Source organism: Quercus lobata, chromosome 5, assembly GCF_001633185.2.
Source record: "Quercus lobata isolate SW786 chromosome 5, ValleyOak3.0 Primary Assembly, whole genome shotgun sequence".
Classification (NCBI taxonomy): domain Eukaryota; kingdom Viridiplantae; phylum Streptophyta; class Magnoliopsida; order Fagales; family Fagaceae; genus Quercus; species Quercus lobata.
The window spans coordinates 25,258,689-25,282,736 of record NC_044908.1 but is presented as its reverse complement, the minus strand read 5'-3'; the positions used below and the strand labels follow the sequence as shown (position 1 = coordinate 25,282,736).

Genomic DNA, 24,048 nt, shown 5'->3' with positions numbered 1-24,048 from the left:
CTTGCTCAAGTATGCTTGTGGTTTATTGAAGAGTATTCTATAGAGTTCCTATATTTGATCCTATCTCTATATTTTAGGTGTGTTTAAATGACTCAAAATTATCTCATTACTATATAATTTCATTTGTAATTAATCGTGATATTTACAGTCAATATTAAGAGAGAGAGAGAGATATATATATATATATATATATAAATAATATCATTTATATCTTCACTTGATTATCTATTTTTCTTCAAAGCTCAAGCTCAAATAATAGCATGTTACTGTATTAATAAAATTCACATAGCCATGCTTTGATTACCAAATTTTCAATAACAAAAGTAATCACATAACCATGCTTGACAAGATAGGATAAACAAGTTCACGCATATATAATTTCAAAGATACGTTTCCTAATCACGTTGGTCATGATTTTTCATCTCAAAAAAACTTAGTCATGGTTTTAATAATTTTAATTCTATACTAGGATTCGGCCTCTGATTGTTAAGACAAGATTTACAAAATTATAGAAAAGACGGTTTATTATACAAGATTTTCATGGGAAGCTTCACCACAAGGTTTACATGGTAGGAGCTAGCCAAAGAAGATACATATGTTATGTCCAACAAAGAATTGGAGTATATTTGCATTACTTGCAAACAATCCCTATAAACTACAATAAAATGCGGTTGATTGACAATTACATTCTGCTTTTGTTTTTAACCATTCTCCTCGTACAAGGTTTCCACATCATACCAATTAATAGCCTCTACGAAAAAATTCCCCTGTTAAAGAAGTTCATTTTCTTCCTTGTCATTCTATATTTAAGTATTAAGAGATACATGAGAAAAACTTATAACAAGGAAGGAAAAAGTGTTAGTCACAACTATGTCATATTGTAAAAGGATTTAATCTAATCAGAATTGAAACCTCTTGTAATTGTTTAAAGCCTAAATCAATCTAGTGTATACTTAATGTGGGACTCAGAAAACACTCATGTTAGATAATAAATGGGCAAATAATGTAAGAAATGATTAAAATTAATGAACAAACAAGAAAACTTTAATGGCTAGGAGGCACGATGAAATCACTATCTTTAGACAATAATTGCTCCACACACAAATTACTGAAGGATTTTCACAAATTTGTCTTCAAGATACAACCAAGCCTATTAGGTTTTATAAATAGTAATTTTGGAAAGACCCCACCAGATTTCTTGTATTTTTAAAATTTCTTAGTTCACAAGAAAAATTAATCTCTTGTTAATAATCAGAGTTTAAATAATATATATAGACTATGAAAATTCACAAATAAAAGTATTACTAGTGTTGGAAAACAATTAGAAAAAATCTCCCAATGTTCACAAACATTTAAATTATGTGGTGCAACTCTTAGCAATAAATTTTGTAGAAACTGAAAATCATATAATGAGACCAATGATGATAAAAGACACAACATGATAAAAATGAAATTATAAACAAGTGTAAGCAATAGGAATAACAATTATACCATGCAAAGCATGTCTAAACTTAACTCTTATTTTCAATCACGACCTAATCTACAGGACTAGCCTAAAGGAAACCCAACCCGTTGACAAGCCCATAATCAAGAATGTTCTAAGTCACCTAATGTTTTTCTTTTTTAATCCAACATCCCCTGTTTTCACCTCTATTTTTACAAACATAATAACACGCATTAAGAATAGAAAATTTCGAGCAGAGTGTGAAAGTTCTGGGCCGTGTGAGAATCCTAGGTTCGGTGGGATTTTATTTTGTGGGTTTTGGGGGTCTTGGGAGGTTGGGTTTTTATTTTTAGATTGAGTAATTTTGCAATGAATATGGTTGCTTTTTGGATTGAGGTTAGTTTCATCTCCCCCCCACCCCCCACGACTAGGTTTATTCTCTCAAAAATATTTCAATCTCACTCAGTGTTTTGTTGTAAACTTGACAGAAAGAACTAGAAACGAAGATGTGTGGTAAAATGATTTTAAGAGATGAAAAATGAAGGACACTGAAATTCCCTTGATTTTTGTACTCGTAGGACTCTCTCTAAAATTTGTTCAATGGAGCCTGATGATTAGAGAGTCCTTGAGACTCTCTCCATCAAAGATTTTCCTTTTCAAAACTGGAGAGCATCTTGACACTCTCTCAAAGATGTTCAATTTTCACCCATTGGAAAGACTCCCCTGTTTTTCCTAACTTCTTGCCTTTTATTTCTAAGCTACTAGCTGTTGGCTTTGTCTCTTCCACACTGAACCCAACGGTTCAAAGCAGTGCCAGCAGTGAACATGAGAATTCTGTTTCTCTTGTTTGATTTCGCAGGTGGGGTACACCGTGCAGGCCTCACCATCACTAGCCGTCTAGCAACACCATTTTTTGTATTTTTTTTTTCTCATTTTAATTGCCTATTCTTTTTTTTTTTTTTAGACACTAAAATCAAATGTTGGACAAAAGGATGAAAAATTGATTTGTGATTAAACTTTAAAATAAAACTCAGCTAGTTTAAATAAAAAAGTGGGATTTGGACAAAAAATAAAATAAGAATTTTTGTATATTTTGAAATTGAGAATTTGATAAAATAGAGGTCAAGAATGATTGAAAACAAGAAAAAGTAAAATTAAGAGCAAAGTTAACACAGCAAATGAGAAAGAGATTTGAGAGTTTATGCTTGTGTAATTAGTTCATCATTAGGGGGATGCACACACAAAAGGGTATGCATCATAATTGAGGAAAGAAATAAGGTGTCTACAACAATATATGAATTAAACTATGGAATTAAAATACAACTACGAATTAAACACAAATCTTCCAAGAAAATAATAATTAAACGACTGTGCTAAATTTATGATATTGATGACCCTTCATACTTAAATGTTTCTGAAGCTATACATAAGCAACAAATTTCACAAGGAGAATTCAATTAGAAGTATATATTTCACATGAACACTACCAGTACCACTATAAAACTAATCAACATGGTTTGTTTAACATGAAAATGTGATAATAAAAGGAACAAAATACATAATATGTAACGGTATGGCCATTAAATTTTCCTATGTGCAACATAAGTACTAGGTTATCTTGCTCAAAAGGTGAAATAAAAAGCACAACTCTAGCAAGAATTTACTGCTATTTTCTTAGCATTCGAACTAGCATAGGAACACCAAGTCTTTAATGGTCCATATGGTTGGGTTGAAAAGACGGAAGATGGAAAAAGTATGAGCTTCCACCTAGGCCACATCAACATCCGTCCTCCCAACTGAGTACCCCTAATTTTGGTAACTCCCAAGAATTTTAAATTCTCAACTTAAATTCTTGCCAACTGAACACAACCTAAGAGACACTAGAGACACTAGAGGAATGATTATCTATGACCAAAATAATTAGGGATTATCTTTATTTGAATAAGTTATGATGTTACCTAGGGGTGGCAAAAATGGACATGACCCATGAACCTAACACGACACGACACAACACAAAATTTGCAGGTTATGGTTGAGGCTTAATGGGTTCATGTCATATTCAGGTTGACATGACTGACTCGTTTAATAAACGGGTTGAGTTAGTGTTCAACCCATGGAACCCGTTTAATTAAATGATATTTTACCAATATACCCTTCAAACCCTATGTATATAACTTATTAGTTGTTATGGTTTATTTTCTTTGACATATTTTGATTAATTATTTGTGATATTGAAATATGCTTTAGTTTTGAATGATTAGTTGTGATACAGTTACTCATTAATTTTGAATTTTATATTAAAAATATTTATTTGTTTGTTTTTTCAAAAAAATTTTATCCATTTTGATAAAATTTGATAAAAAATTCAATATGACTGACCCGTTTAATAAATTGGTCATGTTAAAGTTAAGAAATCTTGACCCGTTTAATAAACAAGTCGGGTTTAAGTTGACCCATATAGTCGGATACTTATGAGTTGACACAACACGAACCCGACATGTGAACATGAATTGCCACCCCTAATGTTACCAAGTCAAGAAATTAGAACTTCCATAACAAGGGAGATTCTAAGTTGCAACCTAGTGCCATAAAAGAGGAAATCATATCCATTGGAGACTATAGACCTAAGCAAAGACATCAAAAAATTATTCAAAATACCAGACTCCTCAACCTTTCATGACTCTTTCCACATGAGGTTACCTAGGGCCCAGGCCCATTTAAGAACAACTTATTTAGCTGAAACTGAAAACTTTTTGCTAAAAATACTGTAAATAAAAGTAAAAGTTAACTGAAATAGTATAGTAGAATTCATGAATAGTACCAAAAAGTATAGTGGGGACCCATGAATAGTAGCAAAAATAAGCTAAATAATAAAATAAGATAACTTTAATTAAACTCTAATCCCAAACGCTACCCTAATTAAACAAAATTGATCAGAAATTCTTATCGTGAGACCCCGCTATTGCTCAATACTAAAAACCAAGAAAGCAAGCTTATTGTGTGATCTCACTAGAGCCCAAAAAATGAAACCATTTAAACACTGATCATACAATAACCTTCCCTCATTGCGACTTATAGGGAGGCATCTGTGACTGATATGGGAGAAATTATTAGGCCCATCAGGAGGACTGCTGATGTGGTCCTCCCCGACTTCCCAACCAATAAGATACTGTTATTTATACAAATGTGACATCATTTGGTATTTTTTATTTTTTATTTCTTGTGCTAATTAGGAAACTCATACATACATTTACATAGATGACATCATCTTGTTGGTCAGGGAGGACCACATCAGCAGTCCTCCCAGTGTAAAAAATAATTTCTCCTAATATGGAGCTTGCCACTTATAGGGAGGCATCTGTGGCTGATATGGAGCTTGCCAGGGATCAGCACCTAGCTTTATTTGCAGGGACCTTCTTTGATTGGTCTTGTGAGTGGGGTTTTACTTCTAAGGAATCCATTCAGTTATTTTTAGATTCCCTATCCGGTACATAATTTTTTGTTCTCTTTTCTACTAGCAATTCAAAGTTCAACAGAGACACCCTTATAAAACGCTTCCGATAACCATTGATGAAACAGGGAATGACTACTTAGTTGGGTTGATCCAACTAATGGAGCTGTACAGGGGGCTGACCCAAAAGGAAAAAAACTCATGTTGAAATTGGAAAACACTATTAGGCCAAATTCCAAAAAGGCTTCTAAATATTAGAGCTTTAAAAAGAGGAAGCCTCTATCTGAAAATAATTTAAACATACAGGCCATATGGCATATATCTAACCAATGAATTATAGTAATAATGGTAGCACCATAGATATGAGAGTAGTTTCTACATTCATTTCAAAGATCTGTTTTCCTAAAAAACTATCAACTGCCTTGAATTTCACTCATATAGTATCTTAGGATTCATATATAGAGCACCAATGCTTAGCAAAGGTAATAACCAGTACCTGTTTCATTCTCCAAGCATCAGACAAGTTTTTCTGATTCTCTGCATGAGAGAGAGATGATCAACAATAAATAAAAAAAGAGGCAAGTAACAGTGTTAGAGCCAGAAAAGAAAAGAAAGAAAGAAAAAAAAAAAACCAGAATCAACAGCTTTGATTTCCCTCGTGGTAGCATCAGCTGTCAACAAAGGTTTAATAAAGAACTGGGCAAATCTGAACAACAACAAAAATGAAAGACAATCTAGTGTTATGAGAATAACGGGCAGCAGAAAAATGAAGAACAAAATCTACTTGTCCAAAGCCTCTTGAAAACCGTCAGTATTAACATCAAAATCTACTATTATTCTTGAATATGAATGGATTTATAAGTTCAAAGTTCGTTTACATCTCTCCCATTGTAATTTAAAAAATAATTTCATATTAGGGGATCATTACTTTGTGAATGAGCAGTGACAGCTCATCGGAAGTGGATGCTACCTTGACAAGCTGAAAATTTTACAAGTATCATCAATACCGTCTTCCATTATGCAGCGAAGCATAAAAAAAATTCATAACTCCGCCAAATAGTCCTATCTCAAAAAAGGTTACCTGATGAATGTAACCCAATGTGATGCAGGGCATTTCAAGTTGTTGCATCCTAATCCTCTTGTGAATAGTTAGTTACTTAGTTAGATGATTGCTTAAGCAATAGCCGATAGGATTTAGACACTTGTCAAGCATCTCGAAGGCTCCAATGCCAAACAAATAGTACAAGTACCACATTGTAGTTACTTTGTGATTAGTTTTTGTATGCAATTACATAGATTAACCTAGTGCTATTTTCAAGAGATAGATTTCTCTTAAGAAGATTTTGTCACATCTTGTTCACTGTTCTAAGGACCTCTCATTTCCCTTAATCAATTCTAAGCCTAAACAGCAGCCCCTCTAGAATCCCCTCATCAAATTGTTATCAGAGCTTGAGATCCTTAGGATTTAAGTTCTTGTATTGTTTCTCATTTTCTGTCATCAAGAACCTGTCAAGATCCTATCTTGATTTCATTCCCAGCCTTAATACCTTACCTTTATCAAAATAGAAGCCTTCAATTGTGCTGGCAAGATGCTGCAGTAGTGAAAGATGGTGTTTGAGAAGGAAAGGAAGGACAAAGGGATGAAAGTAGTGGTTCAAGAGGCAGCCTTGGAGACTCATGCAGCCAATGATCCAGGAGTTTTAGAGCAGCACTTTGCCTTAGAATATGAAGTGGAAGTGTTGAGGAGGCAAATCCATGCCTTGACTGAGCAGGTTCGAAGAGACGAAATACAGCAGCCAAACAACCACAATTATCATGGAAGTGAGGCATCAAATGAAGAGAGCTATGAGGATCCTTTTGCCTACAACCCAAGGATAAGACATAAAAGGCAAATTCCTGTTCTGCAACCAAGGGATTATGAGAAAAAGTGGGAATCCAACTTCAAGATTGAGTTATCTAAGTTCTATGGTAGCTTTAATCATGAAAAATTCGTGGACTAGCTTAACCAAGTGGAAAGAATCTTTGATTTCCATGAGGTACCAGACTACAAGAAGGTGAAAACTTGGTAGCAAATAAACTCAAGGGCAGTGCATTTGTTTGGTGGAGGCAATTGTAGGTCCAAAGAGTGAGAATGTGAAAAGGAAAGGTGCAAGAATGGTTCAAAATGAAGAGACAATTACAAAAGCAATTCCTGCCTTTCAACTACATGCAGACTATCTTCCAAAATTTGCATAGGAAGTCATTGCAATCTGAGGCCTCAAGAAACCAAGTAACAGCAAGTGCAAGTCCTTGGCAGCAATCTTGGCCAACCAAGAATAATTATTGGCAGACCAAGAAGGACAAGGGAAATGCAGCAGAATGTTTTCCTGTTAATGCAGTACCTGGTCTATCAAAGGCAGCCATTGCATGCAAGCATGGCACAAGCAATTTCAAGTGTTATAATTGTGGAGGACAAGTCTTTGAAGCCCCTAACAAGTGGAAGTCAGCCATGCAGTTGGAAGGAAAATCCTTGATGGCAGAAGGGATTAAAGAAGAAGGTATAACTTTGATCCTTGATAATACCTTGCAAGCACCCAAGGAAGATATGCTCATGAATGCACCTGTGTATGATCAATATGAAGAAGAAGAAGAGGAAGTCAGTGATAGCATATTGCCAGTTGAAAACAATAAAGTGAAGGAATGCATTCTAGAACCTGTGTATGATCCATTTGTGGAAGAAGTAGATGCTGATATAGAGCAAGAAGGAGGTGAAGTTAGAGTTTCAAGAGGGTGCTTGGGGTTCTTATCAATCAATAGCTTTCAAGATTGTGTTCTTTATGATGGGAACACCATGAATGTTTGTCATCTCTTACTTGCAAGTGGAAGGCCACGTCAACATGATAGGAAAATCATCCATGGTAGAAGGTGTAGCAAACACATTATGTACAATATGGTACAGCCCTACTATTTGCAACCAAAGAAAAGGAAAGTAAACCCCAAGCCAATGGTCAAGATGAAGGTTGGTTCAGTTGTGTGGGACTTCGCTGTGCAGAAGCAGCAGCCTTTGGTGTGCTGCCAAGAGTAGAAAACTCATTACACAATGCAACTGCATCATCCTAGAAGGCTAGAAATTCATACAAATCTTGCGGCAATCAAGAGCACTTGAGGTCAAGTTCTTCTTAAGAGAGATAGTCCTGATGCAGTGCAGGGCATTTCAAGTTGTTGCATCCTAATCCTCTTGTGAATAGTAAGTTAGTTAGATGATTGCTTAAGCAATAGCCAATAGGATTTAGACACTTGTCAAGCATCTAGAAGGCTCCAATGCCAAACAAATAGTATAAGTCCCACATTGTAGTTACTTTGTGATTAGTTTTTGAATGCAATTACATAGATTAGCCTAGTGCTATTTTCAAGAGATGGATTTCTATTAAGAAGCTTTTGTCACAACTTGTTCACTGTTCTAAGCAACTCTCATTTCCCTTAATCAATTATAAGCCTAAACAGAAGCCCCCTTAGAATCCCTGCATCACAATGCCACACCTGAATCATCCTGCAACCTTTGCCCCCAAAGTGTACACACTGTTGTCATCTTGAAATTCCTGAATTGTTCAAAATTCAAATTGGTCATCCAAATATCTTTTTTTTTCTTTTTTAATCACCAACAAAACCTATCATCAGAATTCCTCTTAACCAACCAAAAAAGAGAGTTAACACCGTTTGTTCCAACAAAAATGCCCTCATTTGGTTCCAGTGATGTAACAGTTACTCATGCAAAGAGCCATCCCGAAGCTAGGCATAAACCATGTATAAAAATTATATTGACATCCATAGCCGTTAAGGCATAAACTACGACTTTTTATATAAATTAATAAGTAGCAGCAAGTAAAAACATAAAAAGATGAAATCATACAGATTGAAAAGGAAAAATTGAAGTCCATAGTTTATCCGGATTAATCCAGCACCATTCAAGGTAAGAAACGTCAACCAAGAATCAAATTCGATGAAAAACTTCAATTGGGTAGTCACAATTCTATGGGGAGTGCAGTAGAAAATCTCAACCACAAATGAAAAGAAAAACAGCCTCAACTTAAAAAACAAAATTCCTATATCAAAACCAATCCACCCACAATACCCAAATCTAAATCACATTTAACACTCAATAAAAAAGTGACCACATATAGTCTACCCAATGAGATGACAAGTGAAATGCATGGGCATTTAAGCAATTTATCTTAGAAAATAACACTAAAGAGTATAGTTATGCATGTGATTGTATGGCATTGGCTAGAAAAGTAAATTGCATTCTTAAATTAAATATAACTAACCTCATTCCAAAGCATAGCATAACAAGTTCGTTTTGCACTTTTTCCCATAAATGCATTTTTCTCATGCAAAATGGCACAAAGAGACAACAAAGGGATATAAAGGTTTAATGCTGACAAATGGATAACTTAAAATTTTGACATTTGAAAAATTTTAGAAGCAAGTGAACATGCACAATCAACCTAAGGGATGACAAGTAAAATGCACAAACATATGAGCAAGTATGGACATATGATATATGAAAGCATAGGCATGTGAGGTGCATGAACGTGTGAGCATAGAATATAATCTATCCTAAGTGATGACAAATGAAGGCATGGATATTTGAGCATGTAACCACCTATGAAGCATAGGTGCGTTTCCGGATTTGGGTGCGGGTACAGGTGTGGGTGCGGGACTCGGCAATTTTTGAAAAAATAGGATGCGGGTGCGGCTAGGTGTGGCGATTAAAAAATTATTTAAAATATTTTTATTTATATTTTCTATATATTACTAAGCATACCTTTTTTTTTCTATATATTGCTAAACATTATATATTGACAAATATATAATAACTAAATAAACTATCAAACCCAAGTCATAGCTCCCAAGTTCACAACATTACACTATTACAGGCAGCTTTTATAAAGAAATATTTAATATGTTTATACGGTCATACAAGTAATTCACAATTTATTGACGTAATAAAAATAATAATTTCAATAGGGAGTCTAGATTTAAAAAAAAAAAAAAAAAGAGACCGAGATTTCAATAGGGAGTCTAGATAAAAATATTGTTCATGGAACAGTGTATGAATTGAATGGTGAGTACAATAAAAAAAAGTGTGATAATTATTGTTCTAAAGGGAAGCTTTGATACCTGAGTTGAGAGTTGGGTGACTTGGGTTAGTGATCTTGGGAGTTGGGAGTTGAAACCGAGTGGACATTTTGAAGCTTGAGTTGAAACTGAGACCGAGATTTTGAAGGCTTGAAGCTTGAGTTGATTCAGTTGAAACGGTGAGCTCAGAGTAGAGAGGGGAGACGGAGACACGACAGAGCCGAGAGGTAGAGAGGGGCTGAGCAAATGATTCACAAATGACTTAGGGTTTTCGGTTTTGAAGGTTAGTTTGAGTTGAAATGGTGTGTTTTGCACTTTTTTCTTTTTTAACTTGAATTTTGGCCTATATCATATTGGCCTGTATCGGCGGTTTCAGCCGATACGATCCAATTCGGCCCGATTCAGAGCGAATCAGCCCATGTCGGCGCATATCGCGAAATGAAAAAAAAAAAAAAAAACTGGAAGCAATTCGACGCACAGGCAGCGGTGTCCCTCGTGCGTCGCCGCGTCAGACACGGGTGCGGCAGCCAGTTTGCCGTGTCCGTGCATCCTAGGTGACCACATATAGTCTACCCTATGAGATGTCAAGTGAAATGCATTGGTATGTGAGCAATTTATGTTAGAAAATGACATTAAAATGTATGTATAGCTAAGCATGTGATTGCATGGCAATGGTTAGGAAACTAAATTGCAATTTTTCCAAAGCATAGAATAACATATGATATATGAATGCATGGGCATGGGAGGTGTATGAACATGTGAACATAAGATATAATCTATCCAAAGTGATGACAAATGAATGCATAGGTCTATGGATCTAAAACCCTAAAACCTAAATCCTAAAACCCTAAACCCTTAATCCAAAAATTTAAATCCTAAACCCAAAATCCTTAAATCTTGAACCATAAACCCTACACCTAATACCCTAAACCTTGAAACCTTTTTTTTTTTTTTTTCTTTTTTTGATAGGTAATATGAGAACTATTATTGATGAAAAAATAAAAAAGAAACATACAATTTGTTCATGAGGATGACAACAGCAAAAAAAAAACATATAGAACAATAATCAGGAAACTAAACTAAGAGAAGAACAATCTGTAAAACCCCAACACCAAGACCAATCAAAAAGGCTACACTAACACAAGCCTTTTAACTCAACCAAAGACTTCTCAGAATCTTCAAAGGAATGATGGTTTCGTTCCATCCAAATAGTCCACATCAAACAACCTGGATATAAATTCCAAATATTTGAATTATACTTCCCAAGAAAATGACTCCAACAAAATAATACTTTTGCCACAGAGCTAAGCAAGACTCACTAAATATCGTAAGCTTGAAGCATAAAAACCCATAAAGAATGCGCTACTGAAGAAGGAGATGATCCACAGATTTCCCACTGCAGCGGCACATGCAGCAGTGATGATTTGCCAAAGAGCGACTCCTTAGCATGAGATTGTCCAAAGTAAGGATGCGATCATAAGCTATCCAAAAAACAAAAAAAAGCCACCATTTTTGGAACCTTTACTTTCCAAATACCCTTCCAAGGAAAGATACTCATTGTAAAAGGAATGAGTATCAATTTTTCCACTTCCATTAAGGCCCTAACACAAAGAATTGCTGCCTACTCCTCGTGGAAGACGAGCTTGAATAAATTCAAGTAGAGAAAAAGATGCAGCAAACTCCCAGTCTTTAAAATCCCTATAAAACCTCAAGTTCCAATATCTAACATTATCCCCTTCCTAGCTTCCTTTTCAGCCAAAATTACATATAGCTCAAGGTAGAGGGTTTTAAGGGAATCAACCCCAACCCATCTATCATCCCATAATAGGATCCGGGTACCATCACCCACAACAAAAGAAAAATGCATAGAAAGGCTCTCCCACCCTTCACTAATACTACGCCACAAACCACACCCATGAGTCTTCCTACAAACTTTAGTACTTCAACCCCCTTTACGCTCCCCATATTTAATGGATATAACCCTCCCCATATTTAGTGGATATAACCCTCCACCAAAGATAAGTAACTTCATGACCATACCTCCACAACCACTTCCCTAATAAAGCTTGATTAAAAGACACCACATTCCTTATCCCTAAACCACCCATTTCAAAAGGTAAGCAAACTTTGTCATAAGCTACGAAAGGGTATTTGAAACTCCCCTCAGAAGAACCCCATAAAAAATTTCTCTGGATTCTTTCCAGCCCATCAGTCATAACTTTAGGAATAGTAAATAAGGAAAAAAAAAAAAAAAATGTAGGAAGGCTAGAAAGGAGTATTCTTCAATAAAGTATTCTTCCATCCCGATAATTTCTTCTCCATTTTCTCCAGAATGGGATTCCAAATAGAAACTGTCTTAAAAGAAGTACCAAGTGGCATCCCCAAGTATTTCATAGGCAAACTTCCTACTCTGCAACTAAGAATATCAGCCAAAGCAATCAGATTATTCACCTTCCCAATAGGGACAACCTCACTCTTCCCCACATTAACCCTCAAACCTATAAAAACTTGAAAACATGACAAGGCCAATCTTATAGACAACAACTACTCACTAGAAGCATCACAAAATAATATAGTGTCATCCGCAAACAATAAATGAGAAATGCGAACACCAATAGAGTTCACTGGTCCCATATGAAAACCATGAATCAAACCACAATTCCAGGTCTTTCTCAAAATCTTGCTTAAGACTTCCATAATCAAAAGGAAAAGGACAGGGGATAAAGGATCACCTTGTCTTTAATCCTATGAACTTCCCTAAAAACCTTTAGTGGATCCATTCACTAGGACAAAAAACCGGACAGAAGTGACACATGCCTTAATCCACCCACTCCATTTCACCCCAAAACCCATTCTATCCAACAAGTAGAACAAGGCATCCCAATTAACATGATTGTAGGCTTTTTCAATGTCAAGCTTGCAAACCATACCCAGTAAACGAATCTTCAACTTGCTATCTAGGCATTCATTGGCAATGAGCACAGAATCCAAAATTTGCCTACCACCAACAAAGGAATTTTGAGACTCAAAAATAAGATTATCCAAAACTGCCCTCAATCTATTAGCCAACACCTTAGATAACAGCTTGTACATGCTACCCACCAAACTAATGGGCCTAAAATCTTTAATGTTTAGAGCAAAACTCTTCTTAGGAATTAAAGTAATAATGGAGGCTTAAACTTGAACTTCAGGGGCTTAAATGGGTAGTCATTCGAAAATGAAAACCCCTCTTACTTTTTAAATAACAACTAGTCTAGTAGTATCTCATTTTAATTCAAGCCTGGGATTCCATAAAAGGCCATAGATAAACTGGGGCTCTATCTATATCATTTGCCATACAAGGATCTTATGAGAATTGGGCAGTTCCTTAGAAAGGCCTAAGCTTTGTGGCTCTTGGTTCTGCATAGATGTTTTTCAGGCCTTTGGCTCACTGGGGTCACATGGAGCCCTTGGGCCTTCTCCGTTTATCTAGTCTATCCAGTTCAACTATCCTTAAAAAACTACCAACAATATCAACAAAATTATAAGGTAAAATAAGACATGTTTTAACATTAATTTTTCAAAGAGGAAAGAAGCAGCAAATAATTGTCAACCAACTCTGTAAAGCCCTCCAAAAGCAAGATAGTTCATTCTAATAAATCGTTACTGAGATGTGGCATCACAGAATCACAATTTACCAAAGAATGGATACTTCTTAAGTGAAAGCAATATAAACAAGACAATATGCATACCTGTTGCATATCAAATCCACAATTATCTGCAAAACACAGTAGGAACATCACTATTTCCAATTAACATCAATTAATTAGACTATTAGGCAGAATGAATAGTCTACCAAGAAAATGTAGGACCAAACGCATCAGGCAAACCCATCAACACTAGTTCCAAACGCATCATAATTGGTACATTTGAACCAGATGCTTCCATATCAGTAAACCTTCACAGGTAAAGTGGGGACAAAACAATTTAAAACCAGGATTTACAATGTAAAAATCCAGAAGGCAAAACTATGCTTTGATGCATTATGTTTGAACTGGTGGTAAACTTGCACCAAAACATAAACCACAGTTGAAATGTTCAAAATAGAAGCTCTTAATAGAAAAAGTAATATTAAAAAAAAAAAAGCTGCATCAATAACTCACACACAAAGCTAACTGCTCAAAGCAACAGACAAAACATGGTGACCTTTCTTTCACTTTGATATAATTTTAATTTTTATCAAGTAACAAATAGAAAAATATAAAATGATCCAAAGGGCATATATTCATGTGGACTGGAAGTAGAAGCCTAAAATAATGAAATGAAAGAAAGTAACCAAAGATTGGACAGTGAACAATAACAACAACAAAAATAAAAACAAAGCCTTAAGATTCTTATGTACAATTTTTCAAATCCTCACTCTTTACCAAATAAGTTATAAATCCTAAACAAACACAGACACAGACACAATCCAAAAATTTTGGAGTCAGCTATAAATCCTAAACAAACTAATCAGGGCCGGCCACATGTATTCAAATTTATCATTGCGCTTCATTAATGCATTTATTTCATTTAAGTAATCAAGCATTGTCAATGAACCTTAGCAGAAAGCAACCAATTAGTTCTAAAAGAAACATTGACAGCAAAGAGCACATAATTTTTTTTTTTTTTTTAGAAGAAAAAAAAATTCAAATATTGGGTTATGTTTTATTATAAAAGAAACATTATAAAAATGAACATATTTGAACTAAAACCCAAACTGAAAATGAAAAGCAAAATGTGGCAAAACAAGGAATAAAGTTAATCAAATAGTAATCAAATCCAAACTACCAAATCTTCACTTACCGAAATCAAATTGTGAGTTCAAAGATAGCGTTTGGTTGCACAATTTTTTTATTTTTTGAAAAACCTTATGTTCTTTCCCAATAACAAAAGAAAAACCCATCTCAATTATAGACAAATTTAGGTTAAGTCACAAGGTTCTTACCATTAAGGCCATCAAGTCAGATTGCAACCTGTTTCATAAGACAATAACAAAGGAAACAGCATTAGAAACCCGACAAATCCCATAAAAATAAAATAAAAAGCCAATTCAAAAATCCAAGTTTTCAAAATCTATATTCTCAGAGATTCAAAAAAAAAAAAAAAAAAAAAAAAGCCAATACCCTAAAAAACCCCATCTAGCATTCTAAGTAACCCTTTTACATTCAAACTCAGAAACAAAAAACCCAATAACCCATAACAAATGGACAAACCCAGACCCCAAAACAACCCATTAATCCTCTAAGAAACCTTTCAACAAACAGCTTGCCTACATATATTCAATAATCATCAACATATAATTAAAAATAAATATAAAAACCCAAATTCTTGACAAACCCAAATCAACCTTTTGAGAACAGACTGTGTATCAACGTTCAGGAGGGTTTGGTCGCCATATGTATAAAAAGACCATTCTTTGAGAACAAAAAAATGGGCTTTGTATAGAAGCACCGGTGAAGAAGAAAGAGAAGAAGCAGCGGAGGAAGAAAGAAAGAGAAAAGAGAGAAAAGAAAGAAAGAAAGACAGAAAAGAAGAAAAGAAAAAGAGCCGTTGGGTGTTGTGGCTGGCTAAGAGGTTTACTGCAGGGGCTTAGCTGGGCTGGGCTTTTTTTTGTGAATTTTGAATAAAGGGGTCCTAAATAAAAAATAAAAACTAATGGGCCGGATAGCATAACCCAGCCCAACCTTCTCCTTTTCTGCTGTTTGGTTATGGCCCTTATGAGTTTGTATAGCAGGTGATGTGAAAATAAGAGTTAAGTTTAGACATGCTTTACATAGTATAATTGTTATTCCTATTCCTTACACTTGTTTATAATTTCATTTTATTATCTCGTTTCTTTTATCATCGTTGGTCTCATTATATAATTTAGCTTTAGGCCACCATGCCATTAAATTTACCACTTATTTGAATTGAAGTGATGAATTCGGTTAATAATTCAAGTGATGATGGGTTGTTTAGACAATACCCTAAGCTATCATTAGGATTATTTAATTTGTACTATATGTTAATAATGATGATGGGTTGTTTAGACCCCAAAAATGTAGGTTAATTAATTTTTTGTGGTCAAGTTATTAAGTATACCAATTATGCAAGCCTTCTGGTTGTGCATGGAAACAAGGGGACAGCCCAGCACAGAGGGAGAGCAAATGATGAAGATACAAGAATGGAACGAATGGATGACTCCCATCATTCATTACTTAAAAGAAAGTCAACTCCCAGAAGAAAAGAATGAAGCATGAAAGGTACAGATCAGAGCTACTTGTTTCGTCCTTATTAACGACCCCCTTTACAAGTAAGGATACTCTCTCCCCTATCTCCGTTGTGTCACCAAGGAAGAAGCCAACTACGTACTTTGAGAGATACACGAAGGGGTCTGTGGCAACCATGCAGGAGTGAGATCTTTGGCAGGAAAAGCACTTAGAGCAGGATATTACTGGCCAACGCTACAGAAGGATGCATATGACCTCGTCAAAGCATGTGACTAGTGCCAACACTTCGTGAACATCCAAACGAGACCAAGTGAGCCAATGGCACCGATAACCACTCTGTGGCCTCTCGCCTAATGGGGGAATGACATAATGGGACCACTTCCTATAGGAAGGAAGTAGTACAAGTTCCTCATCATCACAATCGACTACTTCACGAAGTGGGTCGAAGCCGAGCCAACAACAACAATCATATCAGACAATGGGAAGCAATTCGACAACCCCAAGTTTTGAAAATTTTGCCAAGATTTAAGCATCAAAAACTACTACTCTTCTCCAAAACACCCTCAAGCTAATGGTCAAACAGAAGTGATGAATAGAAGTCTGCTCAAAATTATCAAAACTCGACTTAAAGGGGCAAAAGGGGCATGGCTAGAAGAGCTACCTAATGTTCTATGGGCATACAGGACGACCACAAGAGTGCCAATCGAAGAAACACCATTCAAACTGACATTTAGAACTAAAGTTGTCATACTAGTGGAGATAGGATTGACGAACATCCGGGTCAAAGCATACGAAGAGTAGAGGAACCACTAAGAACTCAACAATAATTTGGATCTAATCGACGAGGTGAGAGACGAAGCTTCGAAGCAGATGGAAAAATACAGGGCAGCAATGGCCAGATACTACAACAAGAAGGTGAAGGTGAGAAGATTCAACGTAGGTGATCTCGTCCTTAGGAAGGTCTCACAAGCAACAAAGGACTCGTCCCAAGGGAAACTAGGCCCAGCATGGGAAGGGCCCTACCAAGTCATTCGCCACTCCAGAGAAGGATCATACTACCTAAAGACCTTGGACGGCCAAGAACTACCCATCCATGGAACATAGAACACTTAAAGAGATACTACCAGTAAGAACTGTCCCAAAGTATTCCAAAATGTTTATAATATTTACTTTTTTTTTTTTTTTCCTTTCATTGTTATCTGCTTTACATAGACGAAGGAATATTTTGTCTCTCTATCAATAAAACATACACAAAAGTACTATTCAGGAATTATATGTACCAGATTCTTATATTACGAACCATTAGCCGAATCATCATTAATACATGACGTTTAAAAGTATTAATACGTATTAACAAACACCACTCATGCATGAAATAAAGTTATTAATACGTAACAAAATTGTCATTCATATATGACTTAAAATAATGTTGTTATTAATACAAAACAAAATCGTCATTCATACATGAATTAAAATAAAATTATTAATACATAACGAAATCATCATTCATACATGACTTAGAATAAGGTTATTAATACATAACAAAATAATCATTCATAAATGACTTAAAATAATGTTATTAATACATAACAAAATTTTCATTCATATATGACTTAAAATAATGTTATTAATTCATAACAAAATCATCATTCATACATGACTTAAAGTAAAGTTATTAATACATAATGAAATCGTCATTCATACATAACTTAGAATAAAGTAATACATAACAAAATCGTCATTCATACATGACTTAAAATAATGTTATTAATACATAACAAGATCGTCATTCATCTGTGGCCAAAAATAATGTTATCAATACATAACAAAAAGTGTCATTCCTACATGACCTACAAACAATGTTGTTAAAATGTCATTCATACATGACTCAGAAGAATGTTGTTAGAACATAACAACATCATCACTCAGACGTGACCTAAAAGAGAAGATGAAAATATATGACCTCTTCATGCAACTTGGAAATGGCTTCAGTAACATTCAAAATGACAAAAAAATTCCTAAATTGTGTGCTTAAAATAGACGAGCTCAAGGAAGGGGGATATAATGTCTTTGCATTGCAAAAATAAGGAAAATCCTCAAGGAAGACTAGGGAGGGAAGGATCTGTAGGGAGGCTCTCAGTTACACCTGGTATAACCCCACCCTCCATTGCCACTCTAGAAGGACGATCCTCTAGAAGTTCTTCCATGGCAGCCTCAGAAGGACGATCCTCCAAAACTTCCTTCTCCACCTCTTCCATGTTGAGTTGAGATAAGTCCACCTTAGGATATAATTAAAAGTAAAAATAAAAAACCCAAATTCTTGGCAAACCCAAATCAACCTTTTGAGAACAAACTGTGTATCAATGGTCAGGAGGGTTTGGTTGCCATATGTATAAAAAGACCATTCTTTGAGAACAAAAAAAGGACTTTGTATAGCACTGGTGAAGAAGAAAGAGAAGAAGCAACGGACGAAGCAAGAAAGAGAAAAGAGAGAAAAGAAAGAGATGAAAGGAGGAAAGGAAAAACATTTTTAGACATGATCGATCTCATTATTTGAAAAAAAAAAAAAAAAACGGTGGAATGGCATAACAGAGCCAAGCACATAAATGGTCAAGCAATATTGCACTGAACAGCACTAAACTCAATTGGTTAACTGCACTTCATCATCAAAATCTGATGATGATGGAGCAGTGTTGAAGAAAGCAGCATTAAAGAAAACAGTAGTTGGATCTTTGCTAGAAGCAGCATGGCGAGTAGGATTGTTGGGCGAAGTAGCATGGCCAGTAATAGGGCTAGAGCCTGGACTGAGCTCGAAGCAGTATGACCAGAAGTAGGGTCAGAGCTTGGACTAGAGTCTGAAGCAGCATGTCCAATAGTAGGACTAGAGCCTGTACCAAAGTCCGAAGTAGTATGGCAACTGGAGCCTGTACCAGAGCCCAAAGCAACATGGTCAGTTGTAGGATTGGAGCGTCTACTAGAGCCTAAAGCATGGCCGGTAGAAGGATTGAAGTTTGGACTAGAGCCCGCAGCAACATAGACAGTAATAGGATCGGAGCCCCAAGTAGCATGGCAACCAAAACCTGTACCAGAGCCCAAAGCAGCATGGTCAGTTGTTAAGTATACCAATTGTGCAAGCCTTCTAGTCAAGTAGTAGAACTTTGAAGTACTAGTTGAAACTTTAAAAATCCTTTGGTCATTATTAGTGAGCAAATGGTTAAACTTCAAAAAGCCTTTGGTCGTTATCAGTTGCTCAAATTATTAATTTTTTAAAGGTCAAGTACCACCAATGATTTCTTTCAAATTTATTGCTTTTTACAATACACCTATAAATAACAACACAAATTCTTTCCCCCATGTATTCAAGACCAGGGCCACTTAGCCTTTCTCCATGTGAACTAACGAATCTCACAATTCCTATCTAGGAAATATTCTTGATCGCTTCCTTCGAATTATAGGTGTTTGTCTTTGTCTGATCTAATTACTGAACAACATTGAATTTTGTGGTCACGTATCGAAGCATCCTCCCTATATGTTGGGTTAGTATACCTAGGGTGTTGGATATATGACACATTTTATATGAAAAATAAAACTAGTATCCCTCAAGTATTAGAAAAATATAACAAAATAAAAGATACAAATAACTATTTGATATATCAAAAATGAAAATCTACATTTTATTTGTATCATTTTACATTCCTCATTAAAAAAAAAAAGAAGAAGAAAGTTTCTCTTCGCTAGCAAAAGCAGGTCTTCCCTCTTCTCCTAGGTTGTAGAACTGCAATCCCTTCTCTGGAAGGTGTCGTCGTACCTCGAGGTAACAAGTTTACCTATGAGGCTTTGTGGGTTTTTTCTTCGTGGGTTACTGGGATACACTTTTTTAGTTTTATTTTTCTCTGATACAATGGAAGACCTAACCAAATCTTGGAACTGCCTTACATTATCGGAGAACGAAGGCTCAGACCTTCGCGTAACAGAAGAACAAGTAGAGATAGAATATGTTTTGGCAGTAAAATTTCTTACAAAGCGTGCTCTTAATTTAGATGCTATTGCTAAAACTTTCACACCGATATGGAGAACAAAAAATGGATTTAAAGTTCAGAGGGAGGGGGATCACATTGTTCTCTTTACCTTTAACGATGAGAGTGAGGTGAATAAGATTATAGCAACGGATCCATGGAGCTTCAATAAACACTTAATGGTGCTGCAGAAGTATGAGCCAGGGGTTTAAGTTCTATACTCTCATTCTCAGTCTCAACTCTCTAGCAAAGAAAAATAAATAAATAAAGACTTTTAAGTATAGAGTGATGGTACTGAATTGACGTTTGAAATCAAAACTTTAAGTTTAGAGTCCATAGACTCTATGATGTGACTACTTAGTTCTCATTAAAGCTGCTTTTTGATTGATGAATCTGCTATGGTAAGAATCTTAGGTGATTTTCTTTGAGGTTGCTTTATTAAATGGATTTTACTAACGTGTGCAAAATTTTGGAAAAGGGTCCGGTTAATGTGTGCTCTAATAAATTCATTTTTGGATAAGTTTTATTTGAAATTGAAAAAGTTGTCAAAACTTTTTCAATTTCTGATAAAACTTTTCTAAAATTGGTTTACTATTGTGTGTCCTTAGAGCACACACTAAAGAATTTATGAAAATTTATGAGAAAGCTAGGAAGCAGTTGTTAAGAGATCTGAAGTAAGATTTGAATCAGAAAGACTTCATTTATGAGAATAGGTCGTTGGTGGATCGAGGAGTAAATATAAATCTAAAGAATTTATGAAAATTTATGAGAAAGTTGGGAAGCATTTGTTAAGAGATCTGAAGTAGGATTTGAATCAAAAAATTTATGAATCTAAAGAATATGAGGTAGAGTCCAAATGAATCTGTTGTGAATGAGGGAGAGAGAGGAGTTTGAAGAGGACTCTGCATGACAGAGAAGCTTTAGGCATGAATGATAGAAGGGTCCGATTAATGTGTGTCTTAAAGGCACATATTAAGTTTTCTATTTTTGGAAATATTTTTTTGGGAATTGAAAAAACTGTCATTACTTTTTCAATTTTCAAGAAAATTTTTCCAAAAATGGAAATTAAATTCTTAGAGCACACATTAGTAAAATCCACCTTCAAATTGAAACTTTAAATTTCAAACAAAAACAATAAACAAACAAACAAACAAAAATCTACAACGTACTTCATCTTATTTAATTAAAAAAATTACTATTTCCAAACAATCCACTCATATGTGATGGTGCCAAACAGCCTTGGTATTTAGAGTGATGAGTGACGGAAATTGAGTGACCAAAAAATGGTGGCCAAACAGCCTCTAAGTGCTCTCTCATATTATAAAATCTCAGTGCTCACAGTGCTCTCTCATATTATAAAATCTCACTCTCCGTTCTCTGTACTATTATGTCATTTAAATTCCAAATTCTTTACTTTTGTATCATTTAAATTTCAAGCTCTTTATTTTCCTTGCAATTTATTTTCTGCACTTTATTTTTGTTGTAATGAGGAATGTAAATGAACAACAAAAATAAAGTGCAGAAAATAAATTGCAAGGAAAATAAAGAGCTTGAAATTTAAATGATATAAAAGTAAAGAATTTGGAATTTAAATGACATAATAGTAAAGAGCTTGGAATATTGTAAATATTGATTTTTTTGTTTGTTTCCCTTTTAAATAGATTTTAATTTCTTTCAAGTCTTATGGATTCTTCAATATAAAGAAATGGGAGTTCTAAGCCATCACCATTCTTATGAGACATACTAATATTGTGCTCTAATGGAGGTTTAAAAAACCATTTAAGAAAGATGATATAAAATCTGTTTTTTTAGTGTGTGTGTGTGTGTATATATATATATATATATATATATATGAGTGCAATAAAATAAAGGGGAGAGGGGATATGCAAGAAATTAAATGGGATGACATAAAATAAAAGGGGATGAAGATTACTTGAAAGTACACGGGATGACATGAAATTAAAAATCAATAATAATAAAATCCCTAGATGCCTAGGTGGGATGAGATTTCTTCCCCCTAAGGGTACTTTCCATACATAGCCTAGGAGATGGTCCAATACCCATGTAGGGATACCAACACAATAATATAAACCAACAACAATAATATGAAAATTGAAATAAAGAGATAGATATATACACAATATGTACAAGAACATAGTAAAAATAAAGCAACTATGAACAACAAGCAAAAAAGAAATGATTTTATATATATGGAAATGATGATTACAATATAATAAAAGGGGTGGGATGGGTTTAGTTATTAAGGAACTAACCCATCCTATAGCCTTACCCACAAAGATTACCAAAAAAAAGGATAAGACTTTTTGGTGTAGGGTTTCCTAGAGAGAGAGAAGAGAGAGAGATTTTTTATTTTTTATTTTCTAAGGCTTTTTTTTTCCCCAGAATTTCCTCAATTTTTCTAACTTTTCCTCACTTTTCTTCTCTATTTTTTCCACTATTTTTCTCCCTAAAAGTCTATACATATTTTTTTTCCTAAAAAATGGGGGGTATTTATAGGGGAAGGTGGAAAAGGGGGGGTTGGCATTAGTGTATCAGGATACACTAGTGCTAGCCGCCTGTAGCAAGGGGCGGCTAGCATTGGTGTATCTTGATACACCAATGCTAGCCTCCCACTTTTGCCACTTCATCAGCTATTTTTTCGTCTTTTTCTAATTTCTGGCCCAATATTCACGTGGCTATTTGGAGGCCTTTTTGAGCTCTGTTTTCATTGAATTTTATTTGCACGGAATTATCTAAATGTCTAGTTTCCAACAGTTCTGGCCTTGTTTGATTTGGAGTTACAGTCGTCGAGATATCACGCTCAAAAGGAAGGTGACGCAAAGCTGAAAATTTCTAGACATTTTTTCTTGATAAATTCGTATCTTTCAATCCAAAGCAGATATCATCGACTCCTTTTGGTGAAAAATAGTTAAGAACTTTTTCTTCAAGATAGCCCAGCCCGCTCATTCCATTTCTTGCCCAATCAGTACAGTTTATTGCGTGAAGTCGAGTAAAAAACTGCCAGTTTTTCCTAAAAAAACAGTGAAGATTTTATTAGGGTTTTCAGTATTTTTGTGATATCCTATCCATTTTAATTCTGATTTTGGCCCATAAACCATCATTTCGAAGCGAAAAATATACCGTATGAGACGGTCTAAAGTTCAATGTGATCTAGTGGTCGGAACAAAAAGTCTACCTTTTGACCATACCCAGTTAAGGTTTTGGTCTTAATTGCTATAAAATGGATTTTTCAAAGTTGTGACTTTTTGATTCACCATTCAAACATGTTGTACTTATTTTTACCCTTTTTGGCTTTGAAATTCATGATTTGGCACCCCTTTTTAATTTAAATTTTTTTTTTTGGTCTTTGTTTTGACATGTGAATCAGGGTCGGACAAAATACGGTATCGACACCCATCCCCAAACATTTTGAAAATTTCATACTCATCCCCCCCCCCCCCTAAAATTGAAAACTTGTCTTTAAAAACCCAAAAGTTAAGTGGTTAACTAGTTTGTATAAGTGCCATGTGGCCCCCTACCACAATAAAAATAAAAATAACTTTTTATTGATAAAACAAAACAAATCCTATAAAAAATTAATAATCTCTACTGAGAAGAAAAAATGCAAAAAACGTGTGCATTATAACTGTATTTCATACGAGATTCTGGCAATTGGCTTACTCAAGATCTAATATTAAAGTTTAGTAAAAAAAGAAAAGAAAAAAAATATAAAAAGTCTGAGACTTAGTACAAAATTAGTCATAGATGAATCTAATGATACAAATAAAA

At 34.9% G+C, this 24,048-nt stretch overlaps 1 protein-coding gene across 1 annotated transcript; it reads right to left on the bottom strand.

The window, feature by feature from the left end:
- Positions 1-12,278: 12,278 nt before the first annotated feature.
- On the bottom strand, positions 12,279-18,501 carry LOC115990243. The gene is made up of 6 exons (XM_031114091.1): positions 18,390-18,501; positions 15,285-15,303; positions 14,980-15,007; positions 13,745-13,770; positions 12,779-13,011; positions 12,279-12,511 (listed from the first exon to the last, which is right to left on the bottom strand). Exons 1-6 carry the CDS (start codon positions 18,499-18,501, stop codon positions 12,279-12,281), a joined length of 651 nt encoding a protein of 216 aa, XP_030969951.1.
- Between the last annotated feature and the right edge of the window lie 5,547 nt (positions 18,502-24,048).